This window comes from Haliotis asinina, chromosome 11 (assembly GCF_037392515.1).
Source record: "Haliotis asinina isolate JCU_RB_2024 chromosome 11, JCU_Hal_asi_v2, whole genome shotgun sequence".
In the NCBI taxonomy this organism is placed as follows: Eukaryota; Metazoa; Mollusca; class Gastropoda; order Lepetellida; family Haliotidae; genus Haliotis; species Haliotis asinina.
In genome coordinates, this window is record NC_090290.1 from 56,627,882 (window position 1) to 56,645,231 (window position 17,350).

Consider the following 17,350-nt stretch of genomic DNA (forward strand, 5'->3'; position numbering starts at 1 on the left):
ACTACGTCTGTCGCATTTGTGTTTAAATATATTTATCATCTCATTGATGACAAGTTCGAATCCCAGAACAGATTACAGTTAAGGTTTTGATGTTATTGCACTGAAATTGTAATTTCTTATAATATGGATGGTTCTATATTCAGTGAAACACATTTGCACTTGTAGAGAATTAAATATAACCTTTTTCTTCTTTATGTTAAGCCAAATGTGGATCTTGAGGTTTCCAATCACTTTCTATTAGGAGATAAACATACTGTGTTGGAAAATCAGACTTATATAATAAAATTATAATAGCTCTAAATCTGATTTAAAACCAAACATGTAGCATGATGTTTTAAAGAAAAAATTAAGAGCTATTGTAATTTCATTAAAAACCTCTGATTTTCCAATACAGTATTTTTCTCACCACTCGACTAAAACCCTGTTATTAAGATTTAAAAACTATAAATGCAGTGTTTAAAAAATCAGAGGTATATACATGATTATATACATCTGAATGACTTTGGCCAACCAGTCACAATCCAGTATTTACTGAAGTCATGGTAGAATGTTTATTATCCTCCTGAAAGTGAACTTTGATACTAGAAGAACTCCATTTCCCACTATGGATTTCCCAGTTTTAGATTGGACTGAAATTATTTGTATGCCTTCCATATCTTAATGCTGTTTTCAATAAAACAAACATATCTGGAGCTAACAAAAGGTCTTTCCTGTGTAGTGTGCACTTGACACAAATTAGGTGAAAGTAAGAAATGCTGGTTCCAGAGAGTAACTGGATTGGTGACAGTATCCAGCAGGCTTGACGCTTAGAGCCTCTCAGGAAACGGTTGGTGGATGTGGAGCCGCACTCACAGAAACAAGTAAGGGAACACATGAAAGCATGTGTGTTCCTTTATTCTTTTACAGGTTTCTTTACAAGGTATGTATTGCAGTAGAGGTGAAATTCTTGAAATAAATAAAGGAACATCTGCACATCCATGTGTTCCTTTATTCTTTTACAGGTTTCTTTACAAGGTATGTATTGCAGTAGAGGTGAAATTCTTGAAATAAATAAAGGAACATCTGCACATCCATGTGTTCCTTTATTCTTTTACAGGTTTCTTTACAAGGTATGTATTGCAGTAGAGGTGAAATTCTTGAAATAAATAAAGGAACATCTGCACATCCATGTGTTCCTTTATTCGTTACCATGAGTATGGTAATCTTGAAAGAGTGAATTGGAATCTTTTTAACTACTAGATACAGTGATTCTTTGATGGCTGATCTATAAAGTGTGTCCAGGGTATGAGAGCAAAAGTTTATATCACATCAAAAAAGTTTTTCTACATGTGTTGCTTCTTGAATGATTCAAATGATTTATTGATTGTTGGAGAACAGACACAGAATTATATATTTGTTTCAAATGAGATACATTATGGTAAACTGTGCTTCAAACTGATCTACTCAATCAATTTTCACATGTCCTAGTGAAGTATTATTTCAATCATCTGTACTTTCTTTTAACAACTCTCACTTTGTGGTGGTAATTAACCTGTCTTCATCACATACAACTCTGTCTGAGGCTGAAATTTACACCTTCTTCAACTTGATCAGGAAAGCCTAACAGACTACAGAATAGTGTATCAAAATACTCAGTTCACAGAAATTGGAACTGAAACATGAGAATATACCTTTAAAAATTATTTGGAAGAATGTTTTTGTCTTCCATTCTAGCTTTCAAGAAAATATTTTTGCTTCACAGTTTATACAAGTTTAGGTACATTAAATGTGTTCAACATCATTTATGAGTTAGTGAAATCTACGTCCACCTACTGATGACTGAGACTCAGAAAACTTAGAGATCATATATGGTCTCAAAACTGAAGGACCTTCGTCTTATTTTCATGTTTAGTTTCATCAGAGACTCTGGTTTCATGTTCACTGCTTCTTTTCTTACAGTGGCATTCATACTTCTGTAAACCAAAGTAATTTTCACTGTATTTTTTAATTTTGAAATAAAATTTTACAGCACTAAGATTTAATTCACATTATGATAAAATCGTTATTTTCACAAGTGTGTTAACAAACCAAAAATTCCAAGATTCATGAGGAAAAACAAATTTGATGAAGCGACCAATGAAATAACGTGATAATGATGACTGCAAAGTTCCTATTGACCAATCGAATGCTGCGTAACATCATGCAAAGGAACTTCCGGAACTCAAGCTTGCTTCCGTGTTTAGTGACGATCGAAGTGAAAAGAAAATATGTGTGAAAAATCAAGGAGAGAGAGGTTTATTTCTTGAGACAACTGGTAGTTATGTCAGTAGGCGAGGAGCAAGGCCTTGTCGAAGTTTTGTATGATTATTCTTATGAAGATGACAATGGGACGGTGACAATAGTGACTGGGGAGCAATATGCGCTCCTCGAGCAAACCAACTCGGAATGGTGGCAGGTTAAGCGTACTGACCAGCATGGGGAAACGACTTTTTACGTACCAGCTCAGTACGTGCGGATTATATCCCTGGATGATGCAGGCATTTATTGCAATGAGGATACATTTGGCGTCAAGGATGTGAACGATACCCCGGGACGGACCACGCCCCTTGTCGATTATCACAGGGGATCCCCCAGTATTGAAGTGTCAAATGGGGACAGACGAGGACTTCCTCCCCTAAATGTTGGTGATTGGGGTCATTCCGAGGAGGCTCAGTATGCTAACCTGAACGATTTGCGAATGGAGGCAGGAATTCCACAACCAGTCAGTGAAACAAAACAGGTGAACTATGTTTTATGACTTTTCAGTCTCCAGATGTTAAGTTCATCAAGATAGATCTAGATGTATATGTGTTCTGTTTCCTTTTCAGTTAGTTTGATTCAAGAAACAGAATCGTTCTGCTAATAAGTTGTTAAGTACTTACATTACAGTGTCCATTTCTGGGTTTGATTAACAAGTCTGATAACACTGGTATTGTCATGCTGAACAAATATATAGATTACAAATATGGAAGCTGATATAGCTGTTGCTATTCCACAATTCCCTTTCTTTCAAATGAACTTTATACTGTGTCTTCTAGTACTGACCATCTGACAGTAATGGGATTTTTTAAAAACTGGTTTGAAAATATGACAGTATACTTTCTCTTTATGCTGAGCAACAGGTGATTGACATTAGTGATTTGGTTTCCTACACTTATTGGTGTACAGAGTGTGTATTGCTGGAATTGTGATAAAAATTTACAGTTAACAGTGTGATAATCATAATAAAAAGGCATTAAATCTTGACGTATCCATCCACATGTTAGTTATGTTAATTACTCTGTCATCCTGCACACTTTGAAAGAATTATATTTTCAACAGTAATGAAAAAATCATTTGAAAAAGACATTATTCTGAATTGGTCTTCAGAAGAGCATGGCTTTCCATAAAGCACAGTGTAAGTAGAAATTATTCACTGTGGTTGTACTCTTGAGTAATGATAACATTGAGGTAAACAAGAATGTTTTTATAGAACACTTTGTTTGATATAAGTGTGTGAGTGCATATTTCCCCACTGTGCACTGGCTGTTGAGTGGTGACATGCATTGACAGCTACTTTAAGGTTTATCTCTCAAATCTTTTATGGTGAATGTTCTGTACTAGTTATGTCTGTAATATTAATATTCAAAACAAATGTATGCAGGTCAGATACTACCTGTATTCAGGTCAGACACAACTTTTGTCACAGAATCATGGTGTAGGACCTATGATAAGCTCCTGTGCTTGCGATTAGGTGCCTGACTCAGAGGCTGTGGGTTTGAATCCCAGATGGGATTCAACCCAATAAACATGCTAGAGTCTGCGCTTGGCAAAGAAAGTGTGATCCCAAATGTAACATTTGTTGCATGCTAACAGCTTGTTGCCTTTTCTTGCTCTGAAAGCTTTGTTATTAGTAGTGAAGGAGAATGTAAGGTCATGTTATACCAATAATATTCCAGATATTATTGGAGTAGGTATTTCATCAATTTTGCGATTGTAGTTTTTTTTTAATTGATATAATATTTCATGTTATGGTATCTTATAAACTTATGGATGTTTGAAATATTTTTATGATGCACCTCCACAGGAATGTTAACATTTGTTAATATTTCCATAGTTGTTTTTGAAAATTAGACATTATAAATTCAGTTATTATGCTTTAATGGATCAACCCAATACAGTTACTCTGATTATTTGCTGTTTCTAGACATTTTTACCTATACACACATGAGTTAACTAGTTTTGTTATTTTTTCCTTAGCTTGTTGTTATGTTATGATACGTTGGAGTTGGTAAAGGACTGCTGAAATTTTCCAACATTTTCATTGTGATCTACTTCCATATGCATCTTCATGAAGTCCCTGGTAAACATCGCACTGACACAAAACAAAGTGTATTTTTTATTCATGTTAAATGCAACAAATAAATTACTTCATTGCTTTTGACTGACATTTACTATCATAAATAAAGTTGTCTTTTATGAAAATAATACTAAATACATTTGTCAACAAAATAAATCCAAATGAAGCCCAAAGAACTAAGATAATTGAGACTTGACAAATCATTCCGGACTTGAGGAGGACTCCAGTAGAGATTATTCTCAGGTAGACAGGCTGGAGCTTTCCATACCGTTTTTCCTACGGGTCATTACTGGTAGTTTAAAATGAGAACATCTATTTTCCAGGCTAGATATCCTGCTCAAAGCACACAATCTGATCATTATTACCGTTTAATTTTGAGAAAAAATGTTATCTTGATACTGCAATGTACTAGAAGGCTGGAACGTGGAACAGATTTGTAAGGTAACGTAAAGCAATTGTCACAAACAACAAACTTAAAAAGATCAGTTGAGGATGCAATTTAAACAGATATTTTCAGTAATTTAAACAAACTGGTTTGAGAAAGAAACTGAAGCAAGGCATTTCAAGGATAACTGTTTCATGTTTAAAGGAGATGTTTGTTTTCGGGGGACTCATCTGATGGGAATCATTAGTGATGCATTAATGGAAGTCTTATGGCTTTTTGACTGAACATATTAGAAGTTAGTTTCCATAATTTGTCTTTCATGAACCGTACATTGGTGATTGAGTGCAAAATGTATTGTTGACATGCACGTCAGTATTCACCATCATTTTAAGAATCCAAGATGTCTTAGAAGTGATGGTTTCTATGTGTGGACGCATGTTTAAATGTTAAAACTAATGTGTCCTTTGTATATAAATCAACACTGACTTCGCAGGCTGCATGCTTAGTAATATCATTGAGGCATTGTTTATTTAATCCTTAAGACATTAACCGTGGACAATATCACTGATATCACCTCATGCAAAAAATCCTCTTCTAGTGCCTGCTCATGTACATCAGCTTACAGGGAGATGGTATTCTGCTAATGGGTGAGCTGGATTGTTGTTTTTTGTTCATGGGAACAGACGGTAGAAGTCTGTGTGCTTGACAAATCAAATCCCAGACGGAATCATGGAATAAATGCAGTTATTGTTTGAGGTGACGGAATTGATCAGGATGTAGCTTATTGACTGGTTGATTGCCTTTTATCGTACACTTCAACGTGGGAATGAAGCTCATTGTATCAATTCCTAGGTTGTCTGGTCAGTATTCAATTGTTCACAGACTACTGTCACTTTGCTGGATAAGGCTGAATGTGTTGTCATACAAGTACAACAATACCACATTTCGTTTGACCTACTTATGTCATCAGAGTTTTCCACATCAAACTTTCACTATCTTCAGTCTCATAATGTAGAAGCCTGGCTTGACCGTCATGTTTGTGTGGCGACTGCAGAAGAATTGATTATGTTCTTACTAACTGTATAAAAGAAATACTATGTTTTACTGTGTATATCTTCTTAAAAACTTGATGTAGCCTCGTGTTTAGAGCTTTTGCTCATCACACAGATAGCTTGCATGTCGCTCACACCCTCACTCACTCATGCACGCATGCACATACACATAAACACACACTCTCACCTTTTTATCCCCCCGGCATGTAATGCGGAGGGATAGTCAACGTCTCGTCTGTCCGTCCATCCGTCTGTAATCATTTTGTTTCCGGAGCATAACTCAGAAACCGTTCAATATTTTTATACCAAACATGATAGATGTAGTTATCTCAGCCTATGGTTGTGCCTTTTGCTATTTACAGATTTTTGGCATTTATATTTTTTTTGTTTTTAAATGGAACATTTTGGTGTTAGTCTTATGGTGGGGTGGGCTTCGTTTCCGGAGCAGAACTCAAAAACCATTGAATATTTTTCTGCAAAACTTGGTAGATATATCAGTCAGAACCTATAGTGGTGCCTTAGGCTTGTGATTTATTATTTTCTCAATTTCCATGGAAACATTTCAGACTTAGTCTCAAAATGGAGGGATGGGCTTCAATCCCAGAGCACAACTCGAAAACCATTTCATATCTTTCAAAAGATCTTGGCACATATATGAGACAGATCTTGAAATTGTGACTTTACTGATTACAAATATGTGGCATTTATAATTTTCATGAATTTCATGGAAACAATTCAAACTTAGTCTAAAAAGACAATGAGTAACTGTGAGATGATTTGGGGGCCGGGGGCATATGTCATCTTCTGATGACTCTTGTTTTGAAAATGCGTGAGTAGTCAAGCTGTTAAGGTGTTTGCTTAGGTCACCAAAGATTTGGGTTCTGTATTACTGTCATGGTTGCAGTGAGTGGTATCATTCTGGCGTTAAGCTGTAGCAGGACTATTGACCAAAGTTGGTTGTTGTCAAGATATCGCTGTACTGACAGAACACTTTTTTGGATTAGCAACCTTCCAGTTGACTGATTAGAGCTAAGAACACAATCACAATTAAAATGAAAAAGACAAATTCTGCTGTCTTTGATGATAAGAACAAATAACATAGTAGAAATCAAACTCAGAAGTAGTTGTTGATGGTCAAAACAAACATCTTATAGTAAACTCTTTTTACAAAAGTTAACATTGTTGATGGAAAACTATCATGAATTATAAACAGAATGAACACTTAATTTGTCATAGACCATTGACCAATAAAGAAGAAGACTGAAGGAAACATGTATTTGACTGTACTGTAAGACATAAGAGTGTGTGTTAATTCCCAGGTAACTGGTGGTTGTGTTGAGTCAATCCATCAGCTGACAATCAGCTGTTCCCAGTCTGTGTAATGATATAAGTCTATTACACCAGCACTTCAGTGAGACGGTGACAGCTCTGCCCCTGGCCAGACAGTAATGTATCATGTTGTTGTGTAACTCCACCACCAGCAATAGTCTTCCACTGAAACGGTTACGTATTCATTGTCAATGACCATTTATCAAGTTACCGATGAAATTGTTGCTAGACTCAAGCCCACATCTGAATGTTGTTATTAATGTTCCCTTGAGGGGCGACAAGGGCACATTGTTTTCTCATCTAGTTATGTCACGTCTGTTCGAGCATATTTGATTGAGATATAGGGGTTGCCCTGACCCAATCTGTGTGAAAAATACTCTGGTTAATTTGATACTCTTGGGTCAGTTTGACACAACTGCAACTCAACCATTTTATGTGATACATGTAATTGTACAAAATTTACATTAAGGCAATGCTTGAATTTAATAATGTATGGTGACCTGGTATAATTTTCAGTTTGAAGAACATTTGTCAATATCTTGGTCTGACTTGTATATGATTGATCATTAATTCCTTCTGAATTGGTTAACTGATTTTCTTCGTGAATTCTTCTTTTAATGAATGATCCCATACTATATGCACATGATTTCATGAAGACAGAGAGGGAGTCAAGATGTTTCAGGGGTTACAGGCTGTCCCTGAAACTGAACTGGATTGTTTAGTCACCAAATGTCAAACTCATTTTAAAAGAGTTGCATGCCAGCAACATACAATAATTCTGTGACCTATGGGTTGAATTAGATATTTTTACATGACTATTTACCAGAATTGTCAGCACCATACCAATATTTGTGGGTTTACTTACTAGTACCAAAGTGTAAGCGTCAAAGATGCGCATGACTTTTTGATGAAACATGGTCACATGTCACATGAAGTTGAGCAACACAGGATTAGCTCGGTAGGTGGCCATGTCCAGAAGAGCAGGGTTTTAAGTGGCGTGCAAGTGTGCGCCTAGTGCACACAAATGTAGAAAATCGACACAGAAATAACCAGTTCACTGCAGAGGGGCACAAAATGCTATTCATTGTACCGACAAGACATCTATGCTGAGTGGATGGTTGTCTCATGCAGGTTTGTGGATCTTTTCATCATCAACGCCATATGATCAATCATTCATTCAACACTCTATAAAAATGTATCAAAACATACAGTTTTCCACACTGTTACATCACAAGACCCTCTCATTGCTTGCAAGGATCCTTAAAACTAATAATTAGGTGTCTCCGGGAGAGACTCTTTGTGAGTCAAGGTAAAACCTGAAGCTTGATTCCAGAAAGTTTATTCAGCATAGATTGTACTCCATGCTGAAGTACATACACACAAGTTTGTTGAAAGTTTACCCGTCTTCACCGATCATTGAATGATATTTTCACAGGTATGGTCTGATGTGTACTTTATGTAGCATGTTATTATGATTCTTTCTTGAAAATGTTTATACAGAGTATGATTTTACTAACACATCTTTGGGATTCTGAAACTGACAGGAGTATTGTAAACTGCTGTGAAAAATGAAATATTTTTGTTGTAATTTTCAGCTTCTTAGGTCACAGAGTTCCATTTGCACAGTTTAAAGGTGGATTAAAAGTAATTATGCTAATGTTTATATTAATTGATTAAATGCAGTTTAATTATAAATCTAAATGCACAAACTATTTGGAGAAAATCACTCATTTTGTAATTTATCTATTTTTTCTGTTAGGAGCACTTAGTGTAAAACCTAGTCTTCAGGGCAGTGACCTTGAGGTAGCCAACTGGTTGAAGCATTCACACCACACTGATGACCCAGGTTTGATTCCCCCAGTGGTTACAGTATGTGAACATTGCTGGTTACAGTGGTGTAACACTAAACTCACTCATTGTTGATTCATAATGAACTACAATTTCTGATCATAGTGAATAAATCTGTGGAAATGATACCGAATCTTAAATGTGAAAACGCTAAAAAGTTAGTGAAGTTCAATCACAGAGAAAGATCTTGACAACAGATAATTAAAAATAGTAGATGGTGCTTGAATGAGAACATGACAAAAGCTTTTTTATGTTTTTTTAATAGGTTTAGTGTGAAGGTTCGTTCAAAGGTTAAAAAAAATTGAAAAAATATGTCCTGGTGTAACTTAATAAGGCATTGTACTATGTGAGCCTTGCATTTGGAGTCATGCAGAAAGATAACGACAACCATCTTTCAAAACATAGTGGCTCTGTCACTACCGTTTATCGCTTGGGTTTGGGGTTCATCTAGTCTGTCTCATAGTCCCTGAACAATATTATTTCCCCTACACCCCAGCATTCCCTGCAATGCTAAAGCCTTAAATGAAGCACGTCTAGATTTGTGCAGGTTCAGCATCTGGTTTCCCTAGGGTGCCTTTTCAGTTTAAATATTTAGGGTTTGTTACATTTGAAATTATATATATTCAGAGACTAAGCATTAGTCTACCTACATCCCATCCCTTCCTGTAGTGCTAAAGCCCTAAATGAAGCAAGTCTAGATTTCTCCAGGTACAGGTGCTAAATTGTCCATCTCAAAGGGGCTCCTTTTCAGTTTTAATGGGTTTTCTTGTTACCATCAAAATCATACATGCAGAGACAAACCCTGAGTCTGGGCATCTGTATAATCAGTAATAAAACTGTCAGTGTAGGTTGTGGATGACTTCATTTTGCCCTTGTTCAGTGTTAGCAATGTCCAGATGCATCATCAGCTTGTCCCATTAGCCAGTAGCCTGCAGCAATCTCTTTGTGACCAGTAAGTTTGAAAGGTTATTTATCATGGCTGAAGTAGATTGGATAATTTTTTTGAAGTTCAAGGACCAAAAATACACAGATTTATGTTGATCGCAAGTGTTTATCAGTCCCCATTAGCAGTCTAGATGATATCTGTTGAGCATAACAGGCATTAATGAAGAGGCAAGACAAAGCCTTGTCCCAAGGATGAGAATTTGTTGTCTGTGAACATGATTGTGTGTCAGGTATTTTTATAAACTTGTATCCAGATAGTTTGTTTAAACAGATGTTTCATTACTCAATAAATATTTGTGTTGCAAGATCTTGTTGAAACAATTCTATATGTTCAGCTTCCTGAACAGTTTTAGTTTCCAGTTTTCATTTTCATAAATACATTGTTCAAGGTTTTCACATGAACCAAATAATTTGCACTGAGAGTCCCTTGAGATGGTAAGAGATAATTAAAATAGATAATCATTAGATAATTGAAACCTTTTCATTTGTAGTTATGAAAATAGGGATTTAATAGACTAAAAACCCAACTGCTGGGACTTATGAGGTTTAGTGTGGTAGCCTAGTGGTTAGTGCATTTGCTCATCACTCTGAAGACCTGGGTTTGGTTCCAAATGCCAGAATAATGTGTGAAACCCATTTCTGGTATTGCCATCCATGACATTGCTGGAATGTTGCTGAAGGTTGTGTAAAACTAAACACAATCACTCATATGCTGTCCCTACTTGCTGCATGTGGAAGAGTCTCTCTTGTCTTCATGGTTTAAATCTGTTTATTCAAAATTTGGTTTCATAGTCTCCATTACATATTGCAAGGAACTAATCAGCATATTGCACCAACTGACCTTTATCTAGAGCTGCTGCAATGAAATGGTTGCTATTAAACCCCGAAAACAAGTTGTCACAGATTAAATACATGCAGGGTAAATATCAATGTAGTGATAATTCACTCAGATGTCAAAGTTGTGGTCATTTATCTATCATAATTTAGATGTTTTCAAGATCAAAATAGCAACACCGTGGGATATTTAATGTTATGATCATTGGTAAGTTGATAACAGAATGTCCTATCCCTTAGTATAAAAACAAATAAAATAATAAAAATTTAATTCAGAAAAGTGGCTTTCATCTTATGACCTTGACTTTTGGCCAGTGATATTTGCAGATTAGATTGAATCCTGGGTTTCATGCTAAAAGTTTTGGTACAGTAACAGGTACAAAAAAATTGAGGTTATTGAAGACACACATCTTCTTGACCAAATGGTGTGTGAGTGAGTAGAGCTTCTGACAGTTTTGAGCTGCTTTTAGCAATATTCGAGCAATATCATGGTGGAGAAACACCAAAATTTGGCTTCCCACATTGTAGAAATTGAACTCGGGTCTTAGCATGACGAGCCGTTGCTTTAACAACAAGGCTACCCCACCAATTTGTTCATGTATATGTTTCCACTCTCCATTCTTCACCCTCCTCTTTCCAAATTGTCACCCCGCCCACCCTCATCCCTATCAATGGCAATCAGATACAGAAAGAAAACCTGAGGTCAATGTGAATTCGATACTTTAACTAGTTTACCTGTAATCTGTGTGACTGTATCTGGGTGTTGGGCTATATGTTTAGGTGTGTGTTATGTCAGTTGTCATGGGCACTCAAGCCTGTCTCACAATCCTTGAACCACATTATTTCCCATTCTCCTAGCCCTTTCTGTAATCTCAAACCGAAAATGAAGCAAGTCTAGATGAATCTTCCTCTGAATCACACTGGGACTCCTTTTTCTATTTGAAGGTCTTAGTCATTTCTATCAAGACTATGTTTATTGCAACACTTAGTGTTAGTCGATGGCTGCTCTGATTGGTTGTGTTGTTCCTGATATAGATATTAGTGAAAAACATAAAACAACAAAGATAAAAGGTGATACATCAGACTAGGCTGCACCTGTTATTGTTCAGCTAACTCCAAAGTGTCACGATGGTCATCTTGACTATGTCATGCTGAGTAGATTGTAATAGTCATAGTGGGTGGAAAATGTTTTATGTTTAGACCCTAATTAAGGTTTTATGGAAAATCATGTTTGGAACCCTCTGTACAAGAAGGTGAATGAGTTCAGTTTTACACCGCACTCAACAGTATTCCAGCTATGTGTCAGCGGTCTGTAAATAATCAAGTTTGGGCCAGACAATCCAGTGATCAGCAGCATGAGCATTGATCTGCAAAATTGTGATACAATGACCACATCATCCCATTAGTTGCCTTTTACAACAAGCATGGGTTACTGAAGATCAATTCCAAACCCAGATCTTCACAGGTCTGCAAGAAGGGAAGAAAGGGGGATATTGTCTTAAGTGCTCACGCTGCTCAACACATGCTAAGGGGAAATAGGAAGAAATCATAAGTGATCCATGCTTTGCATCAACTTGATGTCTCTAATGTGTACGTGGTTCACCAATCAAAATTATTTGATGTTTTGTGTTTTTGATTTGAACCTGGGCCCCGTTTCACAAAGCTTACATAGCTCTATCATAAGTGTATGTTGCAGTGTAGGAGGTGCCAATGCTACGAGAAATGTTATGAAATCTTAGGCTTATGAGAGCTTTGTGAAACACAACCCTGGAGACATTGAAGGAATGATAGGTCAGAAGACCAAACTGAAACAAATGAATTATGGAAAGTAATAAAATCGGGAAAGCACTATTTTTATTCAACCTTAAGCAGGATCTGTTTGTTCATGGCTGTGATGATATGTATGTTAGTTGTCCTCATTCAGCTGTGCAGCTAGATATTCCAGGATGTTCAAGTTTTGATAGAATGATGTGCTGACATTTGACCTCTTTAGATTTCTTGGTGCAATGTATTTACTATGACAACCTCTGACCCACAGTACTTAATTACATTGTTGGTGTTCAGCCAGTTTTCAGCAGTTTATTCCAATCGGATGGCTGTATCGAAAACCATGTGGTCACAGAATGCCTGTGGGCAACATCTGAACTTTGAAAATTACTGCCATGTTTGAGTTCATGTGTGAAATACTGTGGCTAATGAACATGTTGAATGTCACCTGATGATTATTACCATGGTAACATGTAAATCAGGTTGGATTACCATCATGGACCTGTTGTAGATCGTGAAACACCATCTGCAGCAGAAAGCTTGGTCTTCACTGAGTAGAAAATGTAGGCTGGAGTTCCTCAGAAGTGATGTTTTCAGTCAGTTGCGATCCTCACTAATGGCTTTGTGTAATATCCTGTTGCTCGTTCCATCCATAAGCTGACGGTCATGATTACTTTTCCACTTGCATAACATCGACTTTGTAAAATGTGTTGAGTGAGAACAGATGGCTGCTGGAATTGGGATATTATTGATTTGGTTTATGTCCCACTCCCTGGTGATAAACAAAACTTATTAAAGCCGTGTTTTCAACATGTTCAACAGCTTTCCTTGCAGTGTACCATATTGATATGCTTTCTGCGGAATATGTACTATTTACTTCACACTGTGTCATAGTTATGAAGGTCACCTTTTCTGTCTCTTGTTTTTCAAGAAAGCATTGTTAATACACCATCCTTAGATAGCCTTCTTTTTTAATCTATGTTCCTGAAGGTCTCCTAGTTTTCACGGGGCTGACTTTTTGACCAAGATCTCCTCAGACTAACAGACGTGTTGACCTAATGTGTATATTTGATAGGTCTGTCCATCGTTTTAGAATCTGTTTTTCCATTCCTCATCACTCTCCAGTCAACAACATCCCAATCAGTTGTAACCAATCAGAAATGTGTTCACAGCTTACACAAAAACAATTGGTTGATGTTACTATTGACCTGCGGTAACTGTCTGATGCTGTACTCACCAATATCCTCTCTTCATGATGTTGATCCATAAATGAAATCTGGACTAGACACTCGAGTGATCCTCACAGCCTGCATAGTTGATATCTCCAGGGTATACGTTCTGATAATCTCCACTATACCCTGGATGCAGCCCAATAATATTATTACCTCCCTTTGCTGGCTCCACATTCTCACAGTAGCCAATCAGCTAAGCTGCCATTACAATAGAGATTGCCCATGTCAACAAAGAAAGCGGTCGCAGCTGCAAAAGTTTGTTCGCAGTGTGACTCAGATTGAAGGAAATCCTACAGACATGCCAACAGGTTCGAAACCTTTACAAAACATGTAAGAACTCCTTCTACCTCTTTCAGAATACCTCGGCGTCATTTGTGTGGCCAATTTTAATCGGTTTGATAATTTAAAAAAATGAACGTGAATTGTGATTAAGCTTAACATCGCAGCATAGACACCTGATTGGATAAAAAGCCAGCAATGGGGGTAGTAAATTAAAATTCAGGAAAGTCGTAGATACATCCAGGGTATAGTGGAGATTTATCGAAACATATACTCTTTAGATATCGAGGATGGATAACCAGGTACTTATCTAGACAGTGCCGTGTCTCTAGTGCCAGCAAACTGACATAGCATGGCACACTTGAAGATGAATACACGATTGAGATACAACAGACCTACTCTGACACAACCATTTATTGTTTATCAACTTACGTAAAGCAGGGCAGTGGGCTAGTCTAGAGGTTGAAGTATTCACTTGTCACGCAGACGACATTCTACATCGATACACTGTGTCAGGCCTATTTCTGGTGTTCCCCTGTGGTTGTATTTGTGGGAAGATTGCAAAAGCAGCGTAAAGCAAGATTCACTTAGTATCAAGCTCCCGACAAGGCAACAAGAAGCACCATGTTTTAACATCATTAGGTATTTGTGCAGCTGGAATCATACCACAAACTTTCAACCCACTGGGCAGATCTGGTATCCACTACAACACAGAGGCAACAAGTGAACTGTGCATTAGATTTTGAAAGTTGCAAACTTGTGTTTAAATAGTAACTGAAAATGTCCGACAGGACTGATTGATGCACGCAGAGTAAGCCTTGATAAGTTAGTTGTTTGCCCAACAAAATGAAGGTAGCATTTGGGATATTATGATAAACTGACAAGGAAACACTGGTAAGTGATCTATGAGATTACAAATGAATGAAAGTCAGGCCATTGAATCTGTCAAATAGGATGATAAAATCCACGCTATCTTCCGGACATGAACAGTTGAATATTGCAGAAAGCTGTTGCTAGCCAATAACATTGACTGTTACATGAGCTGTGTGCGTAACGAGGAACACGATATAAGATAATGTTGGTGTATGATTTCACACTCGACTAATGAAAGTCACATACACCAGTTTGTGTTAGGCTTTGTAATCATGATGTCTGTCTGTGGTTTAATGTGTGGACACTCATGTGAAATAACATGACAAAGTATTTTCCCTTATAAAAAGTGTGTATCCATGTGAAAGTGTCTTGAATAACATGAATCAGCTTTAAAGGCTACTTCATTCCCACACATGTTCTTATATCAAAAGTGGGAGATTCTGGCCTAGTCCAATCACAGCATGACCATAACATTGAAATGTGTATTATTGTCATTTGATAAGAATAGGTCAGAGGTTTTGCTGTCTCGACAAGGGTGCAGTTCCCAACATTGGCACAATGTGTGAAGCCCATTCCTTGTGTCCCTCTGTCGTGATAATGCTAACGTTGCTAAAAGTGGTGTTAAGCCAGAATGACTCACTCACTCAGACACTTAGTCTGGAAACATTGGTTCTGGTCAGGTTGTTGAAGAGATTACTTACAGTTTGGTTTGGAAGTTGCCCAGTCATGATTATCTGAACAGGTTGCTTAACTAGGAAGTTGGTAATTCAAAGCATGCATTGATTGATGGAGATTCAGGAACCCCGTTCCTAAGTGGCATGGTTTAAAGGGATGGATGATTGATCCGTGCTGCCTATTGTTGATGAAATTGCTGGTATGGATCACAGAGTGGGACTTAAGTCTGCAGTCCTCCATGTATCATGGTGTGGTTAGAGAACCATATGTGTGCAGAGTGGGATAATGGTGGTTCAGTTTTCCGGACACATCAAAGAGAAGAAAAGACATAAAACATGTAACCTCTTTGTTTTTGCTTCCTGTCATTAAGGGGTTAAAACATGAACAGTGAATGAAACAGTATCATGTATCTGGCTGGGATGTCCATATTGAGCTCGAGCGTATCTTGGTAGGCTTGTGAGTGAGTTTAGTTGCCGCACTTAGCAATTTTCCAGCCCTATGGCAGCGCTCTGTAAATAATCAAGTATGGACCTGACAATCCAGTGATCAACATCATGAGCATCGATCTGCATAATTGGGAACTGATGACATGTCAACCAAGTCAGCAAGTCATCTCTTAGACAAGCATAGGTTCCTGAAGGTCAATATTCTAACCCGGACCTTTACATAGAATTTTACACCTCAAGACTGGGAAGGGTTGGTTTGAAAATCTATAAATTGCTGAACAGACAGGCTCAATCAGTAGGTGGTGTTTGACATGTTTGACTTTGTTATTCCGCTGTAGTGTTGAATGGTGCTCTTAATTTCAACCATCAGATTGCCAGGAATAGTCATGGTTATTCTGCTCAAGGGTTGACAACACAGACCTTGCTATGTTCAAATTATTTTCGAATATTTGATTACTAACTGCTGTTACTAAACGTTACCTGAATTTGTTACAAATTCTGTATTTATTTTTCAGTATGAATCCATCGAATATGCTAATATGCCACTGATTGGAGAGGGAGATAACCCAGTACCTCCACTGCCAGCGGAAGGAGACCCCGGTCGGAGGCTAGTTGATTATCTCCCCTGGTACATCTACAATGAGCATGGGCCAGGAAGACCTTATTACATAAATGTAGACACTGGAGAGAGGACCTTCAAACCCCCTAGGCATAAAAATCAGGTATGATAATAAGTTCTTTTCTCTTTCTCACAATGCATGTCTCCCACAGGGGTTTGGGGACAAGAAACGGTCCCAAGTTCTCCATCTTTGTCAGCCTTGTTTGTCCTCTGTATTTGATTCTCATAGTTTCACATTGAAATCCTTGGACCCACTGACTACTGAAACTGTTTGGGACACAGACTTACCACAGAACTCCTATAATAAAGCAGAAGATTTATATGCTACCCATCAAACGTTTAGCCTCAGTAGAGTAAATATGGCCACTTACCTCAGGCAACTGTTCTAAACTAGATTTTGCTCCTTACTGTTTGAAGGTACTGTTTACACATAAACTGATGTATTGTTAAACAAAATCGTCACATTGAAAAGGTTATTGCCGTCAGTAAATTATGAAACTCTACACCAAACTGCAGTTGTTCACATGCATGAAAGTGCATATGCTTTTTAACAGTTTGATGCATTATCCTCGTGTAATTCATCTGCAGAACTCTGCAGTTAGTTTCTCCAAATTAGTGGAGAAACTCATTATCGATGTAACCATATGACTAAAGTCCATTTCAAAGCGATGGTCCAAAGTCTGAGAAATGGCCTCCATTGCTGCCTGAC

The 17,350-nt window shown here is 37.4% G+C and overlaps 1 protein-coding gene across 6 annotated transcripts in view; it reads left to right on the top strand.

Moving 5' to 3' along the window:
• Positions 1–2,183: 2,183 nt before the first annotated feature.
• The window catches only part of LOC137255739 (rho GTPase-activating protein 15-like), a 49,716-nt gene continuing 34,549 nt past the window's right edge, over positions 2,184–17,350 (top strand). For all 6 annotated transcript variants that reach the window (XM_067793239.1, XM_067793240.1, XM_067793241.1 and 3 more), the window contains exons 1-2: positions 2,184–2,758; positions 16,538–16,744. In XM_067793239.1, coding sequence (XP_067649340.1) covers positions 2,300–2,758; positions 16,538–16,744 — 666 coding nt within the window. In that variant the 5' untranslated portion in view covers positions 2,184–2,299. The remainder of the gene's footprint in view (positions 2,759–16,537; positions 16,745–17,350) is intronic.